The 26,811-nt window shown below is 38.7% G+C and overlaps 1 protein-coding gene across 13 annotated transcripts in view; it reads right to left on the reverse strand.

Moving 5' to 3' along the window:
• Positions 1 to 26,811, reverse strand: part of PIEZO2 (piezo type mechanosensitive ion channel component 2) — a 315,013-nt gene that overhangs the window by 96,130 nt on the left and 192,072 nt on the right. For 6 of the 13 annotated variants that reach the window (XM_037380206.1, XM_037380196.1, XM_037380207.1 and 3 more), the window contains exons 8-12: positions 11,700 to 11,868; positions 4,913 to 5,044; positions 3,834 to 3,872; positions 1,889 to 2,027; positions 1,354 to 1,490 (exon numbers count right to left, since the gene is read on the reverse strand). In XM_037380206.1, coding sequence (XP_037236103.1) covers positions 1,354 to 1,490; positions 1,889 to 2,027; positions 3,834 to 3,872; positions 4,913 to 5,044; positions 11,700 to 11,868 — 616 coding nt within the window. The remainder of the gene's footprint in view (positions 1 to 1,353; positions 1,491 to 1,888; positions 2,028 to 3,833; positions 3,873 to 4,912; positions 5,045 to 11,699; positions 11,869 to 26,811) is intronic. The other 7 variants (XM_037380205.1, XM_037380198.1, XM_037380208.1 and 4 more) reach the window with 5 other exon arrangements.

Genomic DNA, 26,811 nt, shown 5'->3' on the forward strand with positions numbered 1-26,811 from the left:
TTTCAATTTAAATAGAAAAGCTTGAAACATTAAGAATATTTCAAACAGTTTAGCTCCATCCCGCCCTTGGAAATTATGTTTTTTAAGGGTATGTGTAAAACACTAATATGGCATTTCTCTGTCCCCATATAAGAAAATAACTTACACTGAGCTGTCTTTGGCTATGGTATAAATGAAACGTGCAACAGATCACATCATAAATTCATAAATGAATCAGGGTCATATAAAATAGTGATGTATCACTAAGTAAAAAGCTAGTAGTGTCCCAATATTAAACTACAAGAAAACTCTTCAAATATATATTTTCCTTTGATATGGAGAGATATGACTCTAGAAATTAATTAAAACAGAAATGCAGATCATATGAAGCAATGTGAATTTAAAAAATAGGAAAAAGAGGCATTGTGTCAATACAAAAAGAACTACTTGCTAATGTCTCAGAATGCATCAAGTCAGTCCAGATTCTCCACAAGGAGTCTGCTTTATTTAGTTGAGAAACTTTTCCTGTTAAAGGACAGCAAATACAGTTTGAAACTTTATGCAAACAAAAAGCAGCCAAGCTAATTTGTTTTACCATTTTTAATGCAAAATTGGGCCAAGAAGCTTTATGGTTAATTTCATCACAGTTGAAACCTTTCCAAAACAGTAAAACCAAAGCTTTCATTGGGAATATAGAGATCTAATTATTATGCTGAAAATTTGTTACAGTGTAGCTCAAGGTACTTGCATAAAGTGGGCTTAAAAGCAAGCAACAACATGAGAAAGACAAATAAGGGAGGTAAAACAACAGCAAAATCTTGCTTGGTACATAGTATTTTCCTTGAGACCTTTCTGTGTCAATGTAGGAAACCAGGCTTTACAGGATCTTTTCTTCTCAAAGAGTAACAGGATGCATGTTTCAACCTGAAATAGGAACTATATAGATATATTTTTTTATATCACTATGGAATGCTTTAGTTTTGTAGGCAAATTTCTGAGTTAAGGAAAAGCATGACAAGCCTGCTTATGGAGAAGGTTGGGAATCGATAGAAATTGATTTTTCAGGTTTTCTGACATTCAACAGACAACAAAACCCAGGGCTCCCAGTCCTGGAAATGTGACACTTTACCCAGAACTCCATGTGTTGCCCTATTTATTTAACAGGCCTGGGAATTATGCATTAATAACCTAAAACAAACCCAAACTGATGCAGACACCATATTGATGTTTTCTAACCCTGATGCAAACACTTACTGAAAACCAATGAATGAGTTTACTTTCGGGAAAACATTGAGAAGATACATTTATTTGTAAAATTAACAGCTTTTTTTGTTTGGGTTTTTCTGTGGTTTTGTTGTTGTTGCCACTACTTACCATCATGGCTATCAGAGCACAAATGTAACTTTGTTTCATGATAAATTGAAACACAGAGACTAGGGCATGTAATTTAACATTTTCTTTTTCCGCCTGAGTAACTTCCTCTTCCTCTTCGTCCTCCTCTTCTTCCTTTTCTAAGTAGAAAAAGAAATTCTTATTTGCAATTCATGCTGGTCTAAAAGTAGTATATGCACTCTCTCCTGGAATGATTTCAGTTGTAAACACTCTGATGGATACTTCTACAGCAATCAGCAAGCTAAAGATGGGAGCCAAAGAAAAATTACATTTGAGCACAGTAAAGCAAAACCCGCAATCACTATGTTGGTAGACAAAGTATTTTGGATAGTATATGCCTACAGCCCCATTTACAAAATTGCTGTATGGTCAGCCATCATTGTAAGGCAACAGCAATTATTTAACTTCAACAGGCCAAAGACCTTTACAAAATGAAAATAAATGCTAAAGGCAGTGATTGGAGATACAGAATAAGAAAAAATATGGAACTAAGGGTAATTCCCAGGCAATTCACTACCTGACATTTCATCCGAAGTCTCCCATTTGTACTGTGGTGTTGAATACATGTCTGCTTTGGCTGGCCCATTTTCTAATGGCAGTGTGGGGTGGATGGTGTGATAGTCAGCAGGGTTCCCATTCACTGTTACCAGCAGCACCTGCCAGGACATCAGAGAGAGGCACTGCATTTAGGGTGGCTCTGAGGACAATGTGACACCTACTTCTGCACTTCGCTACTGTTGAATTGCCAGTGTGAAAGGAGCTTAACCAGTAACTGCAGTTACTTCCTTCCAAAGCAATTGGTGTGTTTTAGTCATGTTGCATGCAAAACTAGCGCGTAACAGCTTCCAAAATTAATTGTTGTTAGCTTTCTATGCAATATCAATAGAATCACAAATCTGTTTCAATGCAGTTTTTTAGCAACAGTAAAATGCTGCTGCAACTTTGAACTTTTGTAAATATTTCCTTTGAAAGATTTCAAGTTTTTTTCAAATTCCCAGAATGTCACATTGCATTAGGTAACACTTCAACTTATACACAAGCAGTCTGAAAAGGAATAAAAGTATAGATACATAAGCAAAAGCAATTAAGTTACTGCTGAGCCATGGCAAATAACTGTTTGCACGCTCTTGGTCTGTCCTACCCATGAAATTAAATGGAAAGAACAAACCGTGCAAAGGTGGACTAAGTTAACACATCCACAGCTGGGGAAGGCTAAGGTTGATCACATGGCTCAGTATACAAACAGTAACCCAGCGAGCCCATCTGCAGACATACTGCCTTTCCCAGGTTAAATTGGCTTTTTACGGCCCAGCTAGGAAAGTATCATTATATGTCCTGCACTGAAGTTAAAGCTATAACCAAAACTTCATCCTCCTTCTTATGCAAACTAATACATCAAGATTTTCAGGCTTTAGTTCGCATCTAATTATTTCCACTAATTATGAAAACAATGGTTACAGACTACTTTCAGTTTTAAAATTGTACTGGTGAGATCTAAATTTGCTGCCATTAATAAAACCAGTTGTGGTAATTATTGTTTTTGATGCTACATGTATGCCACTTGGTAGTACTAATTCAGTACTCTTTCATTGTTTGATTTCTGTGGCTTAAATTTCAGCCCTTGTGCTTGTTTGAATTAGGGCTCCAGCAACCACAAGCATAAATACCTCTTGTATTGGCAGAAATTCATGTGCAATGGGTTACCGATGGTAGCACATCCTGAAGACTGACTTCTGCTTAGGCTGTGAGATAGGAGCGTATTTTGCCTGTTGAAACTATGCACAGGCATGTGGAATATTTCAGAATAGTATCTGGGTTATGTTCAGTTATATTCAGCAGCTACACCAAGCACAGGCTGTGAAGCACATTTAGATTTGGTTATAGCTGCTCCCAGACTTCAACTGCACCTCCATTCTCCTGTGCATGGTGAACAGAGGATGTTTCTGCTTTCAGAGTCTGCTAGGGTCTATAGCAGTCAAGATAAATGGATCATTTGCTGTCTGTTCAAAGAAAGACTTGGATTTTCTGTAATCTGTAAATTGAACTCATGTGTTGTCAGTCATGCTTTAAGGGCCTCAGCATTTCAACACGAATGAAAGAAAAAATTACAGCAAAGAAGCTAAATCAAGTTTTAAGACAGCTTGCATTAGAAAGCATATTCTGGTATCTTTTATGGTTTAAATAACCCAACGAAATAGCAAAGATTGCTTGCCAGCTGGTACTACTACAAGCAGTTTAACTTCAAACCATCAATTTTAGGGCTAAAGTTTCTCAGTGCAATTATTAAAGAAGCAAAACCCAATTATATTTAGGATAATCAAAGTTATAGGGTAAATGGTAGGCTAACAAAAATAAAGAGGTCTGAAAAATGTCACCTAAGGTTTTATCTTTATGTATCAGTGTAATCTGTATTTACACATATTAAGAAGAATTACAAATACAAAGACTAGTAGTATACTAACATCCGATGGCTTGTATTCATCTTGGGTCATTGACAGAAGCTGCAAAAAGCAATGCAAGACAAATTATTAAAGAAGCATGGCTCAAGCATTAATAAGTCTAACTTTTTGAATACATGCATGCATATTGGGTGACTTTTGCAGATTTGCACTAAGAAATTCAGAAAGAATTCTTAAAAAGCCAGCAGAATTGTACACTATGCTCCATAAAATGATATTTACTGTGCCATGGCATTGACATAAATTTACACTATGTTCTCGTGAATTCAAAACCAAAACTAAGAACGTTGCATTGAGATTTTAGATACTAGGTCAAAGAATTAATCAGTATGGCATTACTGATTAACTGCTTTCTAATGTCTTTCTAATGATCTAATGCTTAAAAACTAAGTTTTTAAATGATCATTAGAATTACTGTAATTAAAAAAATACTTTCCATGAAATGTTATAAAATGTGATACTTCATTCATTTGCCTGAGCTCTGGGGGATTGAGTATATGTGGCTCAACAGAGTGTTTGTATAGCCCAAATCTGACTGCAACCCATCAAAAGAAATTTTGCACTATGGCTCATGAGGACAGATGGTAGAAAGCTGGACCTTTCCAGGAGTTTTCACACAAACTGCCTTAACTGCCCTGCTGAGAATATCCAACAAGGACACCAGTATGCTTGGAGGAAGGTAAGCTAGCAGTCCTCCCTTACTAATGACAGTGTTAATTAGTAGTTATACGGCAGATCAGAGCTTTACATCAGCAGACTTTCTTGCTGTTTTGCACAAAGATAATGGCCTCATGCCAAAAGCCTGGACCTAAACTTATTAAATGTGGAAGCCAGAAACGCAGAGCATGCTCTTTCTTCAGGTCCTTCCACTGACTCTTGTTTTTTTCATTAATTTTTACAAAATATATTCCTACTCTGCCACACAGCCTTGATATTGTGTATGATTTATATAATCACACATGAAGATCTTCTTACTTACAACCTATATAATGCGGCTTCACTTAATTTCAAAGTAATTGTGATAAAATTAACTGACTGATTAAAAAAAAATTAATTCAGAGACCCTTCCCCTCCAGCCTTACTTTTCTCTCATCAGTTGTATAGTGGCTTGCATACCACAGACTTCGTCTTCTCTCTGCTGTCATTGGAATTGGGCTGCAGGCTATTTCTTTGTCATCCTCCCTGCTAACAGATTTCTCTTCATCAGGCATCTGCTAAACAATATAAATGACAAGACTAGTTACAGCTCTCTAAATAACAGTTTTCTCAAAGAATTTAATTTTCCCCTAACTGATGCTCCCTCTCCAAAGTATAACTTTGAAACATCTTTTAGTACCTATCGTGCTCGATCTGTGACAGATGACTCTTACTAGGATGACATTTTCAGAAATGATGACAGATCTTTTCTATGACTTAGTTCATCAATGCCAAGATGTTTCCTGATAATTACAAGACACTAGAATTACCAACACCTCCACAGACTACCTTACTATACAGTCATACCATAAGCTAGTAAGATGTCTAATTTTCAAGGTAGTGTATTGAAAAAAATTCACTCTTCTCATCTGCCTATATATGTGAAAAGCCAACTCTGCTTCACTAAACAACTGAAGAACTGAAAAGATCAAAACCTTTTGAGCATACGTATCTAGCATTAAAGGTTAACCTAATTCACCAATCCATGCCTCAGTATGTAACAAAGTAGTCAGTGCTGTTCATCCATCTAGGCTCATCTATTCCTGCTTCTAAATCAAGCCATAAAAATACCCCTGTGCGCTCATGCTCACATGTCAGACAAGATGACTGGAGCAAGTCAATATGGATTTGCCAAGGGTAACCTGATTGGTTTTTACGCTGAAACAACTGGCTGAGCGGATGAAAGGAGAGCTGTGGATGTCAGCTACCTTGATTTCAGCATCTTTGATACACTGTCCCACAACATCTTTGCTGACAAGCTGGTAAGATACAGACCTGACAGATGGACCACAGGATGGGTGGAGAACTAGCTAAACTGTCTTGCTCCAAGGCAGGTAATGGATCTAGGTCAAAATGGTATTGGTCATGAGTGGAGTTCCTCAGGGACTGGTGGCAGGTCTGGTACTATTCAGTATCTTCAAAACTATCTGGATGGAATTGCACCCACACAAAGTCTGTGAATGATACTGAACTGTGTGGTAGAGGTAGATGGGCTAGAAGGAAGAACTACCATACAGAGACAGCGCCAAAAAAAATCCACAAGGTTTAACAAAGATAAAGCCCTGCATCTGGAATAAACCCACATAACGGTAAAGGCTGTGGACAGATTGTGTGGGAAGCAGCTCTGTGGAATAGGCTCAGGTAGCCCTGGTGCACAGCAAGCTGAACATGAGCCAACAGTGAACTCCAGCAGCAATGAAGGCAAACATGTCCTGGACTGCATCGGCAAGAGTACTGCCAGCAGATCAAGGGATGTAATTATTCCGCTGCACCAGGCAAGTGTCAGGCCATACCTGTAATTCAGAAAGAAGGGTGTTTTTTTCAGCCTTCCAATACCTAAATTGTAGTTTTAGAGAAGACAGAGGTGCTCTTCTCACAAGGAGGCATCATTACAGGACAAGAGTCTAAGGGCATATTTGCTTCAGGGAAATGCCTTCTGGATATATATAAAAAAAATATCATTGTGAGAACAAGTAATCACTGACATTGGCTGCTTTTGCTGGAAACATCCAAGACTTGGCCCTGGACAGCCTAATCTGAGGCCCTGCTCTCACAAGGAGTTGCATGAGATGATCTGCATAGGTCCCTTCCCACCTGGACTGTTCTGTGACTGTGATTGTCCATGATCCACATGCTCTACTTCTTCATCTGTGACAGGAACTATTACCACTAAATTGAGGAGGACTGCTAACGTACCAGTCTTAACTCATCATAATTCTATGGCCCAGTAGGGGTATGGGGCCTCTCAAATAGACTTAACATGGACGTCATGATAGCACAGTGACAAGCGGGAGACCTGGGTATGTGTGCACAAACCAGGCTAGGTTACAGCTCCTCTTCAGGCTCCTCCAGACCTCTTCCTGCACTGTGCCTCCTTCTGCAATCTTGAACTTCCCAGCTGAGCTGTTCCAAAGCAGCAACACCTTGCTGTTTATACCAGTAAGAGGAGGAAGCTCAACGGTGTGGTGCTAAAGGGAGGAAAGGGGATGCTCTGGAACCAGTGGGCTGCATGTGGAAGGTGTGAGCATCTTCAGCACAGTGTTGCTCTGCAGGACTCACAGGCCCAGCGATAACATCAGGGACAATCTGCTACTACTGGTTACTCTGCCCTCTGCCTTTGCCCAATTTCTCATTTTGAACCTTAGACCTTGACCCTGCTTTTTATTTTTATTATTATTTCCTCTCTCTACTTGGTTTTCTGGTTTCTCCTGTCTTCCCAAGACTTCATGTGGGTTTTAGATTTTTGGCTTTGATGGAAATAATAAGTATTCAAAATTTCAGAGGAAGGTATGCAAGAAAGTTAAGTGAATATTGTGGAATAATAATAGCAGTGGCTATACCACTCTGACATCCATTAATGCCTGAATGTTTATCTCAAAACTAGTAGAAATGGTGAGGACTAAAAGGTATACCTACCTATGCTTCAAAGTACTGCTTTAAAAAAAACTGTTTGCAAAAAAGTCATGTACAAATACAAGTGATTCTAATAATAAATGTAAAGTTCTTGAGTCAGGTTCTACGTTGCTGTTGAACTCATCAAAGCTCAACAAACTCTGAATGACCAAGTTCAAAGAATTACCAAAACTCTACTTCCTCGCATCACAATCTCCACTGGTATTGTTGTTTAGAGTACTAAGTCAAATCCTCATTCCTACAGCTGTCTTGCTTCATAAAACCACCCCTGTTCAGCAAAGTACACAAGTGGTTGTGGACCCTGGGGCAAGGTCTTACTGACTTCAGTAGGACTTCAGTGGAAGTTCAGGAACTTTGCTGACCTGCAGCCAAAATATAGATTACACACCAGCTTTAGTAGTGTTATGCTGAACTTACCCTGTTATTAACTACAAAACAACCTGAACAGTTTGTTCGTTAGGACTTTTTTTTTTTTTTCTCTTGCCTATTTTGTCCTTTCTACTTAGCAGATACTTGTATTTCTGCTTCAAATTCAGTCTAAGTTGACTTTTGGTTTGCAACAGAAATATCCTGGTACTTGCTTTTTTGCTTAAACTTTATCTACTGCCAACAAAGAGGTATCTGATGGTATAAAAGGTAATTGTTGTCTGAACTTCAGGTACTTCAAAGGCAGGGTCCCAAACTAGGCTTTTAATGAGAACTAGCTGGCAATAAGTGTTCTCATTACCTATGCAAAAACGGCTGGTACAATAGAACAAGAGTAAATCAGTACGCCAGGCAGAAGTCTGCAAAGCTACCCATGGGGACAGGACATTCAAACATCCTAGCTGGTTTTGAAACTCTCTCCATTCCAATCCTAACAGTAAGGTCCTATTTTTAAAATCTTGACTTAGATAAACAATGGTTATTAATTTAGTTTTACTTCTCAGAGGCAATGGTAGCCCTTTTCACATAGGACTGTGTATTTACATTTGATTGTGAAGGGGCATTCCTAGCCAAACTGTAAGATGAAATAAACTGATTCTATGTCACTGCCATTTGAAACTTTAATATAAATGTGGACCATAAAGAAGCTTATCAACAGCATTTAGTTTGGCACCAGGGTGACCAAAACAATACCAGAAGACCTAAGATGTAGACAGTGATTCTAGGAACCTATTTTTAGCCTCAGAGACTATAGGGAAGGGTGGGAAATCTTGTTTTTCTCAGAAGAAAAGTCAGAAAACACAGTACTAGTCATATGATCACAACTTGTAAGAGTCCTTTGACTTGTCTATTTCTTCCATTTTTTTCCACTACCTGACCAACTCTCAAACGCCTCTTAATTCAAACAATTCTAAAAATTTCATAAAAGGAGGCTACATTAAATTGCTGTAACTCTGTTGACTTCTGTACTATTCCTTAACACTCACTGGCGGGAATGAATGGGCCCTATTCATACATTCAGTACTAGCAGTTACAACTATGAGCTGAAATCTCCAGAGGCAGATTGCCTTTTCTTATTTGCAAAGATAGAATTTCACAAGACTCAATGCTAAAACAAATCAGGATCCAAAATAGTGGGCATAAGAAAAGCAAAACTTCCACTGACTGCCAAGGGCGTTTTACATGAGTAAGATCCATACAGAATCCCGCACAGAGACTGTACACTGAAATCTCATACATGCCATACTTTGACAGACTGTGGTGCACACACAAAAAACTTCAATCTGAAACTCAAGATTTGAAGTCAGCATTGTTCTTGTAAAATTGTCCATCAGTTGCAGTATTCAGAAACAGTCTCAAAAGCATCTGTCTGAGAGACAACTCCTGCTGCAAGCCAGCAGGAATTTTGCTTACATGAGGACCCGAAGATGCAATTCAACACAAGAAAGAAAAAATATCAGGCTACATGTCTTACTCTGTTTTTAGAATCTGCTATGCCAGTATTATATTTAGCTTATGTACATCTATTTAGACTGAATAAATATTTCCTTATGCATAAAGTCATACACATTTTGTTCAAAACAGGTTTTGTTCAAGAGATTCTTTTAAACAAAATTTCTAAGATGAGCCACTTATTACTGTACATGATAGCTGTATACAGAGAACAAATGATTTACACTAAACAGCACATAGCACATTGTCTTTGCCATCCATCCAGCTATAAGTAGGTTAGGGGTGAGATCCTAAATACAGTGTATCTTTGAAATCACTGCAGACTGCATAGGCACGTTATATACTTTGTTCCATAATGAATCAAATGCACCACAAACCCGAAAACATTTCAATGAAACCTGCAATGCAATTATTTCTGGGTTTAAACAAATGAGAACAGAGTCTAACAGCAGAAAACTAGTAAAAGAAAGATTATTTCTTGATCCATGGCACCACTAAAGGAAAAACAAAATGCATATAGACAAAAAAAAGCCTTAAGGAGAAAGTGTGTCAATTACGATAAATTTTGCAGATCTCAGCATCTCTTTCTAATGAGAAATATCTGCATTACAATATCCTGTGCTAAAAAAATAAGTATTAATGCATGGGTATCATTTTCTTTACAATGTTCTTTTTTTTTAAGTGCCCATTTATCTTTGGAGGGAAGCATCATTCTCCCGGCATCCGAAGTTCCCATGGGAGTGCCAAGACTTTGTATTGCCTCTCATGTAGCCATGGGTTTGAGAGACATCAGCTTTTCTTAAATTGATCTCTCTTAATACTTATTCGCTGTAGCTCAGTTGCTTAAGAAAGCATCTCTAATTTGACTTGCTTCCAGTTCTCAAGAGACTCATTTCAGTGTCTTATGGGAATATCCATCGCATACAACACAAGTAGGCTGAAAGAAAGAAGCGCAGGCAAGACCAGTATAGTTCCTCTCTAGTCCCTGGAGGAACTTGCAGGATTCACTCTATCCTGAGACAGACGGGCTCATTTCTCTCCCCTGAAAAAGCACCGTAACTCCTAGACTTCGAGATGGTGAAAGTTTGATGAAAACAACCCGGGTACTGGAAATGAATTTCCAGAGATGCTGAGATGACACAGCTCCCGCTGACTGCATTTCACATGGGGTTACTCCTCTGTGAGTAGTTCTTATGATTTTACTATGCAGTTTGTGAGATGTGAAGTTTTAGTTACAGCCCAAATGCTAAAATCATATTACTATCTGGAAATCTCAGTTTTCACATAAGGAAAGCAAAAAAGCAAGTTTCCAGCTGTTGCAGCTGTAGAAAAAAATAATAGGAAAAAAACCTAAAAGAACCCAATGCCAGAGGGCACTGCACCACAATCTTGTGACTTTACAAAAGCCAGTCTTACGATTTCTGGAAACTTAAGGCATGATTTTTTAATAACTCAGGCTGACAGTTCTGGCATCATTCACCTTTTATTATGAAGCCCAATATATGCAAACCCCAAGTATCAGACATCTCAATTCAGAGGCAATGTATTTTGTCTGCATTTTAAAATGTTAAACTGTTACATTATCCATTACATGAAGAAACACCCTTAAAATACGAAAACCTTCAACATTTTGACTTGCTACTATGAACTCCACTAATTCACAGCTCAGTCATGAGTGTTTTCACTGTGGTTTACAGCACTGCTAAATCTGAACTCTAAAATTCATGTCAAACCTCAGAGGATCAGGAGATTGAAATAAATAATGTTTAGGGTCATCCTTTTTATACTTCCAGTTTCTAAGCCTTTAAGATACCTTTGGGTTCCTCTATTCCCTTTTTTCCTCTGAAAGTGGCAAAAGTAAAATTTTACTTTTTGTCTCCTTTTTCTCTTGCTCTTAAATGAAAGCTGAGATTTTCACTCAGGAACACAGATTCAGGAGGAAAGATTTTAAGAAAATTGTTCTGTCTTTGATAAAACTGTATCCTACAGTGTGTATCTGACTGTATCCTACTTGTATCCAGCCTGTATCCTACTTCAGTTCTGCTAGACAAGTCCTGGCTGTTTGCCTTATGTTTGATAGCACCTACACTAGAATCATAGAATCACTTAGGATGAAAGAGACCTTTAAGACCATCAAGTCAACTGAGTCCAACCACTACTTCATATTGATACTGACTTTCCAAATTATAGTAAGCATTGAATTCCTTACATAAAAAGTCCCACTCATCAAAAAACCTGAATTTAAGGTACCAGCTTGCACTTACTGTCTATTTCCCTTAACTTTCCTGAATGTTTGCACCTTTGTTAGCAAGTATCTGCATTGGCCAGTCTCACAGTCATTAGTCATGAGTCATTAATGCAGAAAAAAGAGAAGGAAGTTACCCTTACAATGGGCTCTTGTAGCCAGAGGCGGATAAGAGTTGCCAGGGTGTAGTACATCACCAGCAGTAAAATTGGATTAGCATGGTGATACCAATGCAACTCCTGATTTTTGATGATCATCCAAGTGCTTGAGCAGTTTGTCTGAGTAAGTGAAGTGACACCGAACAACCTGTGGATATAAAAAAAGACAACTAACCAAGTTAAAGAGAATGAACACCAAATCTTACAATGTTTAAAAAACTTTTTTTCATTAATTTTTGCCTACCTGTAAAACCAACTGCCTTGTTCAAAAAGAGCATTTGCTATCTTATTGAAAATGCAGTGATTATTTCATTCCATATATTTAGTGAAAAGGAATGGGTTTTGCACTTGGTTTTCAACGTAAGAAACGGGAGTATAATATTATTACATCTACCATGTCCAATGTGAAAACTTTAAATGACCTGCACCCCGTAGGCCCAGAGCTACAGAAAAAGGGGAGAGAAAATCTGGCTGCAAGGCCATTTGGCAAATCACAGCAACATGACATTTCAGAGGGATTTAGTAAACTGACATACAACACCATTCCACTCAGTCTGCCAGGACAGAGCTGTAAAGTACATCTCCACTGCACATTGAACATCATACTGATTTTTTTTTAAACTAATACTATTAATAAATTGCTATCTAATTATGCAAATACTTATAAACACACAGAAGTCCACTAAACTCATGGCTATTGTGAACAGAAAAGGAAAACATTCAGAAAGGCAATTGTTCTGGATGACCAAATCATTGAGGAAAAAAAGATAAATAAATTCCACAATATTAATGTAGTTGCAGTATAATGTAGTTGTATAATGCAGTATAATGCAGTATAATGTAGTTGTAGTGGCATGAGGTATTTGACTATTTCTGGAAAAAATGGCATGTCACAGTATTTCTATCAAGTAAGAAACATATGTTAGAAAAGCCACTTAAGGAAAAAAAACCGAACAAACAACATTTTAAAATTAAGACAAGACGTCATATGCTTTGTAGATGTGTTAGATGCTGAAACAAAACTAGTAGAAAATCTTAATTAATCTGTTTCTTTCACTGTAAAATATTTTGCAGAGTTTCAAAGCTAGGGCATAGAGTTACCAGTAGTATATGTCAGGATTCACAATAAACAGTTTTGCTCTGTTGCCAAAGCTTTTTCTTCCAAGAAATAGATTTGATTCTAAGAGACAATTAAGAAGAATGATTTCTTGATAGAACAAACCCAAACTGTTGTTACTCTGATAGAGTAAAACATACATTTAAAAAAACCAAATGTTTTTCTGCTGGAGGATTTACTTGTAAATACTAAATGTCTAAAATATTATTTCTTCCTTTACCTAGTAAGATCCAACATGAAAGGGTGAATGTATACAAAGAGTAAGTATGATATTCAACAGAGATGTGCTGCCTGAAATCTGCCCTTTGGATATATAAAAAAGGAGAAGTTATACCTGTTCGTTCACTGGGGGTTTGTGGCATGGATATAATACCATTAACTGCCAAAACTAGAGCTCTATAGCATTTTATTGAACAATTTATCTGCATTCACTTCTCATTCTGATTGTTAACACGAGCCAAAGGCTATAAACTTTAAGATTTCTCAGAGCTTTTGGGTGGATCCAAGATTGGAAAAGTTAAAAAAAAAAAAAAAAAAAAAAAAGGGCAAGATCCTGCATACAAAATAAATTTTTGTAACTTAAAAGGAGCTGACAGAGCTGTGTTTGGAGTTGACCCAGATTCAAACTTCCATAGCATCCAAGCACATTCAGGGCTATTCAGGGCTGGTGTTATGGTTTGACTCCATCTGACTGAAATTGATGCTGGTGTGTATTCTGTTCATATTTCTGTCATCATAGGGGAACATCTTGTTTTGCCTGTGTTCCTCTCTGCCAAATGACTTGTAATTTTTGCCCTTCAATGATCAGAGTTTTTGAGTTCCTATTAGTTTCATCTTCTACCTCTATTTCACAACACATCTCTCCATCTTTGGTTCATTTTAAGCTTTTCTATGTAAGCACATACACATACTGTTGTTTCATAAACATATCAGAATCAGAGTGAAATCCAATTCTTACTGAAGTAAGAAGTCTTTCCATTGACAGTGAGTGATGAGTATGTCCTACAGAAATGAGGGAAAGCTCCTGAAGGTCCTTGGACCCTTCTGTTAAGCAGACATGATTTTCATATCACATATTCCATTCAGATAATATTTTATAATATATGTAACTATAAAGTCTCAAAATCTTGAGTTTTACTTTTATCTCTACTGAAAAAAACATTCCACATAATCCTACCAGTTAGTAAATTTTATTATGTTTCAGTTAAATTCTCATTCTCTTAGTTTCATTTGCTTGCTTCAAATTATCCGTATATTACACTTTTGGACTTTGCTCCCTTCTGGTCTTGCATTCACCAAATATATGTAAGTTATAACGCATCTCTTCCCTCTTAATTGCCACGTGACCAGCAATGTATTTATTTAACCCATTTCACTTTGTCTCATAAATCACAAGTCTAGAGGAACTGCTCCTCCTTTCTGAATCCTTTTTAGGCTTTGAGACTTGTTAGTCACAAAGGTACTCAACACAACGTTCCCTGTCTACCAAATTCCAAATACACTGACATCTTGGGAATGCTCATTCTCTCTGGCCTGCAAGTTGCTATTCATTCAATATTTATGCTTCAACATTGTCTTCAATGAGAACTGCTGGTGCAGAACATTTCTCAGAGATACAGTCATCTTCTCTTATTCAAAGCTTTTAAATACACAGGAATGACTGCCATAAAATGTATAGCATTTACTGTAAGCAACAGATATTAGGGCACTATTCAGTTCTGCATACTTCATTCCACAAAGATGTCTTTACATTCAGTATTGGTCATGATCAGCTGTATTTGTGTCCAGCTCTGATCTTAGTGGGACTCTATCTTAGCCACCATACACATATGCCATCGATAAAGTCAGAATGAGTCCTAAGTGGGGGAAACCAGATGCCCAACAAGACAAGCGTATGCATGCCTGGATATAGAAGATAAATAAAAGGAATACTGAGAGACCATTTTCTAGTGGAAATACTTCGCTTTTCAAAAGACTCCATGTAATCTAAAAAACAACTGGAGGTTTGCAAGATGTAATAGATTATTTTTTCTATTCCTACAAAGAAGCAAAAATCGTGTTTTTCAAAGTCCTCATTGGTATTCTGAAAAATGCACTTCATTAAGAAAAAAAAAAAAAAGTATAGTAGAAATAATTTGGAAAATTTTAGAAATCATAAAGGGCCAAGAGGAACTTGAATGTCTGACTGAGGAATGCTCTGAAATAAACCATGAAAAACTGTTCTTAAAATAAAGCTGGTATCTTTTTGTCCAGCTCCTACTCTATAAGTTTGTTCTCCCAGCAAAGCTTCCTACCGAATCTGTGAATCATCCTTTTAGCGGATGCATGTTCATCTTTTGTGACTGACAAAGCTGTAAGCTGTTACCATAAAAAAACCTCCCACTTTTTATATCAGTCCAGCATAAAAATTCAGAAGAGCAATTTCCATTTTCATGGAAAACAGAAAAACAAATTCCTTTGGCACCCACAGATATTTGACCTAAGGAGCTGCTAAGTACCATGTTTTATTATTGCATTATGTAAATTACTAAAACTTCTCCAGCACGAATTATTTAATTATTACACTACTATAGTATAAGAATTAGTGTTAGTAATTAGTCATGGTATTAAATATGAAAAAAAGGTTACATAAAAAAATTAAATACATGTAAATAATATGTAGAATAATCAAATATACTAATTACAGATCTGTTAGGTCTGGGAATTTTGCCTCCAGTAAAAATGATATGAAACATTTCTCCTTGTAAAAATATATTTGTCAGTTCAGATTCTGTGTGTACTGGTGTTTTAGCAGTTGATTTCAGACCAGGATTTGCCTCATAATTTCCAAGGTCAGGAAGGGAAGCAATACTTCTGACATCCTGCACAATGTAGGATACACAATAATTCTCATACTGAACAAATAAATTGTGGTTGAATTACGGTTTATTGTTTAGAAAGGCATTCAATCTTGATTTCAATATAAAGCAAAACTTTTACTGCCTTATCATTTTCAGCTGTACATCTTCAAGATATATCTATACAGTATATTGATATATAATATATATACACATATAGAAAATACATATGTGTGTATTATTCTATATATTATCAATTTGATATCTTCTATTGCATATTTATTTCGCTCTCCTCACGTGGAAGGAGAGGGGAGTGGTGCCTGCAAGTCTGCAGCAGGAAAATGGAATATCAAGATTGACTGACATATGAATAGCTGAACTCTAAAACAGAGATGCTAAAAGTGGCCACACAAGAGAATAAAAGGAAGAAGAATAAGAGAAGAAAATGAAAGTAAGGGACAGGAGAGAGCAGAAAAAAACAACAGAGAGAAATTCAACAACAGTAAATACCCAGAAATGGGGGGAAAATTTAGCCTTTTTGGGGAGGGTGGTGGTTGTAGGGTGATGACGGTTGTTGCAGAAATCTTTTTCTTGGGGAAAGAGGGCTGACAATACAGGGGTAAAGGGCAAAACTTTGTGCTTCACAGGCCAAGCCCTGAGGACTGAGATTCATGAAGGAGAGTACTTGAAATACTGAAAGTGCCATGTCCTAAACTCTTGAAGAGTGAAACTTTTTTTCAAACATTGACTTAAAGTAGGTACATACTCTTGCCAAATTTGAGAATTTCCTGGGGAGAAGAGGAGGTAAGGAGTGAAAGCAATTAACAAAATAAATTAGCATACAGAAAATATCATTCCTACACAGCCCCCCAAAAGCCATTCTGTTGAGTTTTCTGTACTTGGATGGCAGAGCTACACACAAGTTACGATCCATAAAATTATATCCATAAAGTCCCTTCCAAGGGAATCCTGTGAGCAACGCCACTCCTCCCCCATATATAATTTGGCTATATGCCTAAGGAAATACATGCCATTGCAAAGGACTCAGCCAGTTCCATGGTACCTCCAGGCCCATCCTCGCCTTCCAGAAGGTTTCTGCTCTCTAGGCTATAGGCTGGGAATTCAGACCACACTGGGGCTAATGCTCCAGGGTACACTGAGCTGACACACTTTCATACAAACAACAGAACACAGGCAGGAAAGAGGTGGGAAAGTTGGCTGAAATGCATTAAGCGTCCCAAAGAATTAGGGTTAAGATGAGAAGGAGGCATTTGGTTTCAAGTGCCTTTTTAAGGGAAAAAAACGAATGAATGGGAAAATTGGCATTTGTCTTTCCAAGTCACGGTATTTGTAAGATTCCACAGAGAAGGAGCTGATCCTTCATGCCTTCCCCTCAGCTCAGCAGGACAACTGTGGACAGAGATACTGCAGACTCAAATCTCAGTCCACAGCTGGACTAAAGTTATTAAATTTATCCATTTTGGAGTGATACAAGCTTTTAAAAGTATTGCAAGTATATTTTTAGTGCTTAAAAGCCCTAGACCCTGCTTTAGTTCAGACTTGGATAACTCAGAACTGGCTAAGTGGAACTGTGCCATATTAACAAAAACACAAAAATTTGATTGTTTGGGTTGAGAAGTATTATGATAAATTTCAGCTTAACAGTTAATAACTTTTTTTGAAATATCTGAAAATGTAGACTAAGACTGGAAGTGTTTTCCTTCAGAGTGTTGCTATCACAACGCTATAATACAGGCATACACACAGTGAACGTAGGCTTGGTAGGTAAGTAGATCATTTTAACTTTTGTTTTAATGTCATCATATTTCTATAGCTCTTTAGCAGATGTCTACGTACTTTTTTTCTACCAGGTCTTGGTTTCCATAGCTTGTATTGGATCAAAGCTTTTCTGGCAATGACAAAACCAGCCCTGGTATATCTCCCACCCTCTTCTGAACATCAATGACTTCTCTTTTAAAGGAAAACTAATTTCAAACACAAATCTATTGGATGAGAAACCTCTTGAAAAAATAAGTAATTTAAAACTTGTGTGCTAATATCATCCATATAATGGACAGAGAGAAATTATGAGCCATTAATCCGGGAAGCTGTAGAGAAGAGAAAGGATAGCTTTAAGGGCTGCAAATTACATAAAAGCTTGCAAAAACTGTAAATAAAACACAAATCTTAATTCAGGGAGAACAAAATAAAAACCATATAAGCAGCAACAATAAAATTCTTTTGCTCTCAAGTGAATTAACAACCTTAAAACAGGATGTTAAATAGCATCTGCTCTATAACCTGTTTCTTTAAAGTAACCAGATAATGGAATTTTCCCTGAGACTACATGACTGGAAGCTGTTAAAGACTGGACATCCATTAAAAATGACCAAATCTCAGACATTCAAATTCTTCACATATCTGAAAGAAGGCAGCTTCCCTGAGGGGAATTTAAGTCTGAACATAAAGATTTGTGAGCTATATAGCACATTTAATCCAATAATCAAGCTTTGTACTGACTTTCTATTCCACTATTCATTCCTAGTATGCTTTCATTGCCTTAGAGGTAATAATTCCCCACTGTTATCAGTAAAAGTGATAGTAGATGTGGGTCTATTAATCCCTTGTTTACTGAGACGAAATCCATCTTCAAAAGCCTCACATGAAGAAGATTTATCCTACCAGTGGGTTTCCTCTCCGGATCCCCAAACCATTTCATTAGCCATGACACAGCTCAGCTGTGCTCTGAGTGTCTGGTGAGCACTGATATTGATGTTGCACTTTTCAGCACATCAGCAAGCTAGAAAAGCAGTGATGTAGCTGTAGTCTTTGGGGACCTTTGCTGGGACTTCCAGAGGTGATAATCTGATGAAGAAATGTGCTGAAGCAGCAACTCCAGTAAATTTCATCCCAATCAGAGAGCTGAGCATCTGGCAGAGGGAGGACCACCAGACACTATGACAAGAAGAAGGTGAAATGGGGTTAATGCTGCAGAATAAATTGCTTTAGGTCCCTGATACCTTAGCTAGTATAACTGCTTCAACATGATCTTTCCTCACCAGGAACAAGTGTCACTGCTTTGACAGCAGTAGCCTGGCTCACGTGTTAGGTAGAGAGCTAGGTAGACAGTTGCTTGTTCTGTCACTAAAACTACTGTAAATGCAGCAGGGTTATTTTCCCAAGTCTCAGCTACAGGGGCAACTCAGGGAGCATGGAGGCTTCAGGAGCTGAGGCAGCACTGCTGGGATGAGAGGATGGAGGAAGAAAAGCCACCCCAGCGCAGAAGGCTGGTTGGCACCAGGCACAGTGGTTTGCCATCCACTCCGCTTCCTCATGTACACACACATTCCCCTGCAACCGTACGGGGGAATGAAAAACAACTCATACTGAACAGCACCACCTGAGGAAGGACGCCACCCAAATTGTGCCAACAAAACTTAAAAAAAAAATTAATGGTTAGTTGGATTTTCTACTCGGAGATTAAAGGAATGAGAAAACAGGTCAAGGTTTCTAAGGGGCCATCTGGAAAGTGGGAGAGGGAGAACTGAAGGCATGTTCAGAAACATCCATGGGCACAAAGGCTTCCCCTTGCCAGAGGGTGAGCCTGGACACCTCAGCACACAGCAGGAGGCATGGCTTAACGATGTCTTTCCGCGCCAATTAGTAACCGAGGTTATTGGTTTTTCAAAGTGAGTTGGCAGAGCTGCTGAAAGGAAAGTAGCCAACAGTCCCACCTCAGAAAGTCTCACACAGGCAAAGCAGGGGAAGTGAAGGGAGGACAGCCTGCTTCCAAAACTCAGGCAGGTAGTGCAGCCCACGGACAGCCTTGGTGTCCTAAGCTCAGGTGCAAGGAGGACGGATGCATTTACGCAGCTAGGCCACTGAGTGTAAAGCTCCAGCAGAAATCATTTAGGAAAAGGAGACCACGCTCAAACCACCCCGGTGAGCATCAGCGTTTAGCGGGGTGCTGCCACCTGACCATGTGCAAGCAACCCAGTACAACTAACCATGCAACTGCCTGCCAGCTTCAGAGATTTACTTTTACCTCTTAGAATAACATATGCAGAAGAACAGAAATTGTTTTAAAGTGTAGCTTCATACTCACTTCAACTTTGAGGCAACTTGGTCTGTGATCTAAGAACCTAAGGACACAGAAGACTGAAGCCAAAAGCACCGGGTTTTATTCCAAGCCCTGGCTATCTGGGGGGGTTATGCAATTCATCTAACTTTTCTGTTAGGGAATTTTTCCACCTCTGAAAGGGAATGATGATACTTTTCAGTCACACTGGGACAGTCTGCTAGGTTCAGTGATGCATGCAGAGGATAAAGAGATTTTCCACTTAACCAGCTGGCGGTGAAAGGGACTGAAAAAAAAATCAAAAGTGATTGATACCTAAATTAAGAGATTCTGCAGTAGAAAATATGAGCAAAGATGATATTCTTTTCTAGCAGAGAATGCACTAAGGCAGAAAGGCAAGCTATGATTCCCATTTGTTTTTAAAAAGAAAAAGACAATAAAATAGCAAGATATGGGAAAGAAGATAATGGGATAATGAACAATAAGGCTTGAGAAATGTGGGGGAAATGCCTAATTTCAAAACTGAAGTTGTATAACATAGCTGATTTTAAACTGGTTATAAACTGTACCTGATTGGTTCAGTTATTATTGGTAAGTTCCCAGCTTTAGCAAAATGAACACAAACAAGAGATTATGCACATCCGCTCTGAGGATTTAGAGAAACTGATGTAGAACACCTCTTGCACAGACAAGGACTAACTCCCCGGTGTGTGCCCCACTGAGGTTACTCAGGGCTGCCTTTGTACTGCCTCTGAGGAATGTGGGATGCTTCATTTGTCAGTGTTGATACATGGAGCTGAAAACACAAAGAACTACATAAGCGCTAAATATTTATCATCACAATTTCTGGGCACGCCAGAGTATGAAAATAAACGCTGGCAAGCAGACCTCAGGAAAACAGTAAAGACAAGCTTGTAATGCCAAGAGAAGTTTGCCGATTATAATCCATGTCTCCTGATACCACAAAGCAATAGTGATCCGAATCTGGTGGGAGAGCGGTTGATGTCTGTCTGTCTGTCTCTTTTCTGTCCTTGTCTTCAGGCACTTGCTCAATGATCATAGCATGCAGATCCGAGTTCTTGTAACAATATGAAAAGAAAATTAAAGGGTCACTTCTTCACAGTCGTCCTCTGCATGTCCACATAGGACAGTCTGTGATGGGCAGGGAGTCTGTATTCAAGTGTCAGTGTGGGAATCAGATACATGTAAACAGACACACAGTGTGTATGGGGGAGTGGAGCAATCCAGCTCTCCCTGACCATGAGCAGAGCTTCTGTTAGTGGAGCGGTGTGCTGGTGCCCGGCCGAATCAGCTGCCTAAGTGGATGCAAAAGTGGGGAGGCTCTGTTATGGGCATGATTGCATACCCGGTTCAGTCAAACCAGAATCAGCAGGCAAGTTCATCATGGCAGATCAGTACTTCTCAAATCTTTGTCACTTCCCTCTGTTCCTCTTACCCCGACATTTCAACACAGCCCAAGAAAGAGGCACCTTGGGCTATTCTTATGGTAACACACAGCTATTTAGGGGCAGGAGACAGCAAGGAAGTGGCAGTTCACCAACATTACGTCATGTGATGGCGACTGATTTTTATGTTTGCAGCTTATGCTTGGTTTCCGGATACAGCACACATGTTGCTGAGAGCGCCAAGGCTCCCTTCCCCCCGCTAACGAGAACCACCTGGGGCCAGGGCCAGCTACACGAGGCTGCCAGAGCTCACCGGTCGCAGGCACGCTGCTGCAGCAAAACACAACTTGGAAACCAGCCGGTCCCACATGCAGAAACTCATTGTTTTTGAAAGGTCTTAGCATGTCTCTCAGTTTGCATCCCTTTCAAGTCCATGGGAAGATAGAGGGATGTAAATCACCTGTGGTGCAATGCCAGTAACGTAAATAAAGTTGTACCTGCTTCTGCCAAGACTAAATTTGGCACTTTGTGCAGGGCGGCAGTTACAGTGAATGCTGACAGCTCTACTGTGGGGATGGAGAGCCACCACCACACAGACTGCCAGGGAGGCTGGGAAGGGCTGCTCTGCCAGAGGAATTGCTGCAGTTTACTTACTAGCTAATCTGTTGCTTTTTTTTCAGAGTTTCAAACTTGCTGTAATCCTGCCACAAACAAGAACTGGCTGATTTTGAAGAACTGCAGTATGCAGCAAAAAGAGATAGGTATTGATAGCCACCGAAAGACCAGAAAGGGCTGCAAATTCTCCCTAGTAAAGCTGGGTAAGTTTACAGTGACTTTCCTGTTGCCACCACTGGACTTCCACTAAAACCTGAGCTAATCATTGTAAATCAAAGTTGAGTACAACTCTGCTATAAAGTAAGCACAGCACCGACATTTGTTACATGTCCACTGATGAGTGAATCTCCAAGGAATCTATCCGAGTGAGCACTGAAAGAGGTGAATTCACTTTGGATGAATCTCTGAATGCCCGTGTGGCAGATACTAAGCTGGAAATCTCACAACAGTGAGTAGTTTTTAAACATTTCCAAAGCCTTATCGCTACAGCTCGTTGGTAATTCCACCACTGGTTCTCCTATCACATTTGAATATTCCAGACAGTGCTATCAGAATCATCAAAAGTGTGAAAATCTAACCAGTAAAAAAATGTACTAACCTTTTTCAGTCTTGGAAAAGGTTAAATGTGTAATGAAATTCTGAGTGGGATTCACTAGACAGAACTCTTTCTTTCTCAGTCATCTTCAGCAGTTTCTGATACAAACCACACTAGCTTGTTCCAGTGAAGTAAGACGCTAAAAGGGAACTAAAGAATATGCAAGGCTTGTTAAGAACATGTAGACCTTCCTCTAAGGAAGGAGAAACAAATGGAATGGAGAAGGTTAGAAGATTTCTATGAACCTTCCAGTACTCCTTGGTTCACCTACATTTTCAACTCTTCTGCCATGCTGTCATGAATTCTGATAACTGTCCACTCACCAGCCACAGCTATAGTTGTGAATATTTTTGGACACCAGATATACATTATTAGGTAGTTAATAAAAAAATAAAGACTCTGATGATTTGTTCAGCTGATAGCAAATGAACTGTTTACTGCCTAGTATGGAAACACCTCCTAGCATAATATTGAGAAACTCACTTTGTGGGGTGCACAAAATCCTGGGACAAAACATCGTTTGCAGAATAACACAATTCAAGAGAAGACTTAGAATCACAGAAAAAACAGCCCAGGTTGGAAGTGTCCTCAAAAGATCATCTCATGCAACCATTCATGGGAAAGGAAGCCCAGATGAGCCCACCTGCCCTGGGCTACCCCATAGTTTAGAAGGAGATTACCATAACAGCAAAGATGATTACTGTCTTTTGTCAATGGGAGTCTGAACTTGCATTTCTAAGCTGTTAACAGAATCATTCACTTCCTTTGCAAAATAATTTTTAATAGATAATGAAGCTGAAGATTAAGTTCTAAGAAAGCACATAGTCTAAAGTCTTCTAAGTAGAATTAAGTCTCCTAAGATGTGGTACATCTTGCTGCTAATATGAAACTCAGCTGTAACTTCCGTAAGAATAAAGTCAATTAGTTAATTTCTCTTCCTCTGCAGGAAAGAAATTTTGGCTCTAATCTGGTCATCATGACAAATTAGGTGGCTAGTCCAGTACGGTTTGGAGCATGCTCTGCAACTACGAAGTATGCTTTTGCTGATAAAGGATGATTGAAATGAAGAAGGGCAGTATATGTACCCAGAGGTCTCTGCCCTGTCAGTTGGTGCTGGAGTACCACAGCAGTAAGTGGCTAAAAAGATATGGCAGAAGGCACGAAAGCTGTTGCAGCCAAAGGGCAGCTCCATGTGGGATACACAAATGAACTTCAGACAGCCCGTCTTGTAGAATGCTGGCTTATGACCTGGTTACAAGGTGACTCCAAAAACCTCAGAAATTTATACGGGATTAAGATAAGTATATAAGTAAGTATATCTGGCACCTTGAGACAGGTGCCAGATGGTCTGCAGCAAGGACCCGCAGTGGCTGCAGCTCAGGTGAAACATGTTGCCCAGCTCCTGGCTCCCGTGGAGCTACAAAAGCAGCACAAGGTCAGTGTCTTGCCCTGCAGAGACGCAAGACACCGCCAACAAGGTAATCGGTCAGCTATGTCTTGCTGTTGTGGCAATGTCGGCTCTTCTGCTGAGATTTTATTAGCACACTTAGCCTCTAATTTTAAAAAAATAATAAAAAATTATAGCTGGATGTCCTACCCTTATCTGACAACTCCAGGAATATTTTTAAGACTGTGCTTAAGCATTTATTACCTGTATAAACAGAGAATTTGGGCTACAAATTTTTAATCTAGATCAAAGCTTTCAGGGAAGCCAAATGGAGAATTTTGGACTGTAATCTCAGAAAAATCCGAAAATGAACTGGATATTCTGATTCTACCATCTGTAGCAAATATCAATATAACACTCCCTCCAAAATGAAAACAGTCATTTAAGCAAGCTTATTCCTCATCATTGGAAAACCTATTTAAAAAGTCCTGCTTAAAGAGATTTAGAGGCATCTTTAGATGAAAAATTTCCTGTTGAAAAGACAACCTTAGATTAGACTTCCCCACTGAGGAGATTGCAACAAAGCAATCAGCTGTGTAATTCCAAATTCCCATTCACTTAAACATGTGAAATAACGTACCACTGTGAAGCGGATGACATTCCCTGGACTCCTAGGTTTGCCTCACTTTATTAGGGTGATGCCTTCCCATAGATTAAACCATTTATATTTAAGCTACTTTGAACACTACTTCCCTGACAACTACAAGCAATACAAGATAGACCTAAAACTCTCTGAAAGGATATAGATTTTAATTTAGATCGGACTACTGGATTTTTAAACAAATACGTTTATAAGCACGGTTTTGGACAGTAGTAACTTTACTGACTCAAAATAAACTTCATACCACTGCACTGATCCTATTTTTCATGTTGGCATGGCCTTATCATTGCCCCAATTACATCCTTTTGCCAAAATAAACAACATCAGGAAGAAAGGAGTCAGCAATCTGAAAAATGGTGAACACATTATTGCATATTTTTTCAGGCTGCGACACTGTGTACATAATTTCTAAAGTAATTTTAGCTCATTGACTTTTTTTTATTAACTCAGGTGAAAAGAATTTTATGGCAGAAATATATTTTCCAAATTTTGCTTTAAATGGATACTTCTTGCTTTTGTTTTCCCATCTCTGTAAATCATCAGTTCTGCAATGTGGCAGCAAGCCAGCACAGAAAATACCTATTAAATGAAGTTATAAATGAGTGTGAACATTTTATTTCATAGATATCAGTTCGTAATTATCCAGTGTTAATTTATGCAACTAGTTAACTGCCTTGAACAACTGCTGCTCCCTTCTCCACTGTGGGCTGGTCTAGAGAAGAAAAGCTGTTAGTGGCAGAGGCACCTTCATGCAGGCTCTGCTGCTAGTGTTCCTGCCCCTGCCACATCAGCTATACTTAAGACTTTTCAGTACCCTACACATTTTTAAATCTGCAGATCCTAGCGTGCACGGGATGACATTTCAGTGTGTATTTGTGTTTAAGCCACTTCTATCTGCACATCGCAGAACCAGATCGCCACACCAGATCTGAAACTTTGTAGAAGATAAATACCTCATGTTTGCTAATAAGTACTATGGCGAATACACAAGGCTATGTTACCACAGTATCCTATTCTGGGGGGAAGTACTTTGCTTGCAAAATCCCATAAGGTTTCATGTAATGTAAATTCACCAGGTTTTGGACTATCCCTTGCAAGAAAACTGCTTCCTTCTGGGGACAAGCGTTCCTCACTTCTTAAAATCACAAGTGCCAAATTTTGAGTTGAAGCATTCTTAAAAGTAAGGAGCAGCACATGGATGATGCAGATCTTAGCTGAAAGATACTGTTGAGAACATTCCAGCTTGTCTGGATATAGTTTAACTTCATTTAGTCTGAAATCAATCGATACAGTGGCAAGCTGAATGCATTACTATCCAGAGACAACGCATTTTTTATTGATCAGAAACAACTTGTGTATTTCTTGTCAACTTGAGAACTCAAACCCAGAAATACCAACATTAGCAGCTTTCTAAAACACCAGTCTCACACCATGCAAAGAAAAATAATATCCACCAGCAGCCTAACAGGAGTAGTTTTCACATCTGCCCTTGCATTTTATAAGAGCTTAACCTGGGGATCAAGCCCTCAAAAGTACAGAGAAATAAAAGCCCTTTTTTCTGTGTGTTTCAGCTCCCCTTCATATGTGGATAAAGGTCAGTTTGTAACAGCGCTAAAGCGAAGACATGCAAATACCTGCTGTGTTTTTTTATACAGAGTTTAGTGCAACTAAGTAAGGAGATTTCATTCAACTCAGTAAGTATGAGAACGATCTGCTGTTCTCCTCTTGCAAAACATCAAACGGTATATTCTGGGTGAGAATAGCAGAGAAGAATTTGGAGAATCTGATTTTTTTTTCTCAGCATATAATTTACCCATGCAAGCCACCCACTAGTATTAATGGGAATTCTGCATATTTAGCTCTGCTTCAATCCAAGATGGTACATAAAATAGCAAGTTATCAAATTTCTTCTAGGATGAAAAATGCAAAAATAATTTCTCTGCACCATTCCATTACATGCATTTCTCATTTTCCTCCTCTAGCCACTGCTTAGATGCCAATCTGACTCCAATCATTAAAAATCGTATTAGTGGCTTTTCCTCACACTCAGATTTGCACTTCCAAGCACTGATAGCACCTGTCTTGATGCTCTTCAAACACATCTCCCTGAAAGTAGATCAAAGTAAATCCACAGCAGAAAGAACTGCAATTAAAGAAACAAGGAAGATACATTTACTCCAGCTTCCCTTGAGTTGTCATTGGTGTTTTGTATTTTCAAACCTAACTGCCTATGTAATTTAGAACATCAGTCCCCCACATGATATCATGTGTAAAAGGCAAAGTACCCAACAGTACCTGTTCAAGACAAAGTCTGCAAGAAGACAGCATCATTTTTCTGCTTACAAAAAAGTCAGTACATACTCCAAAGTCCAACACTGGGACTTTTTGTACTCCA

Source organism: Falco rusticolus, chromosome 3 (genome assembly GCF_015220075.1).
Source record: "Falco rusticolus isolate bFalRus1 chromosome 3, bFalRus1.pri, whole genome shotgun sequence".
NCBI lineage: Eukaryota > Metazoa > Chordata > Aves > Falconiformes > Falconidae > Falco > Falco rusticolus.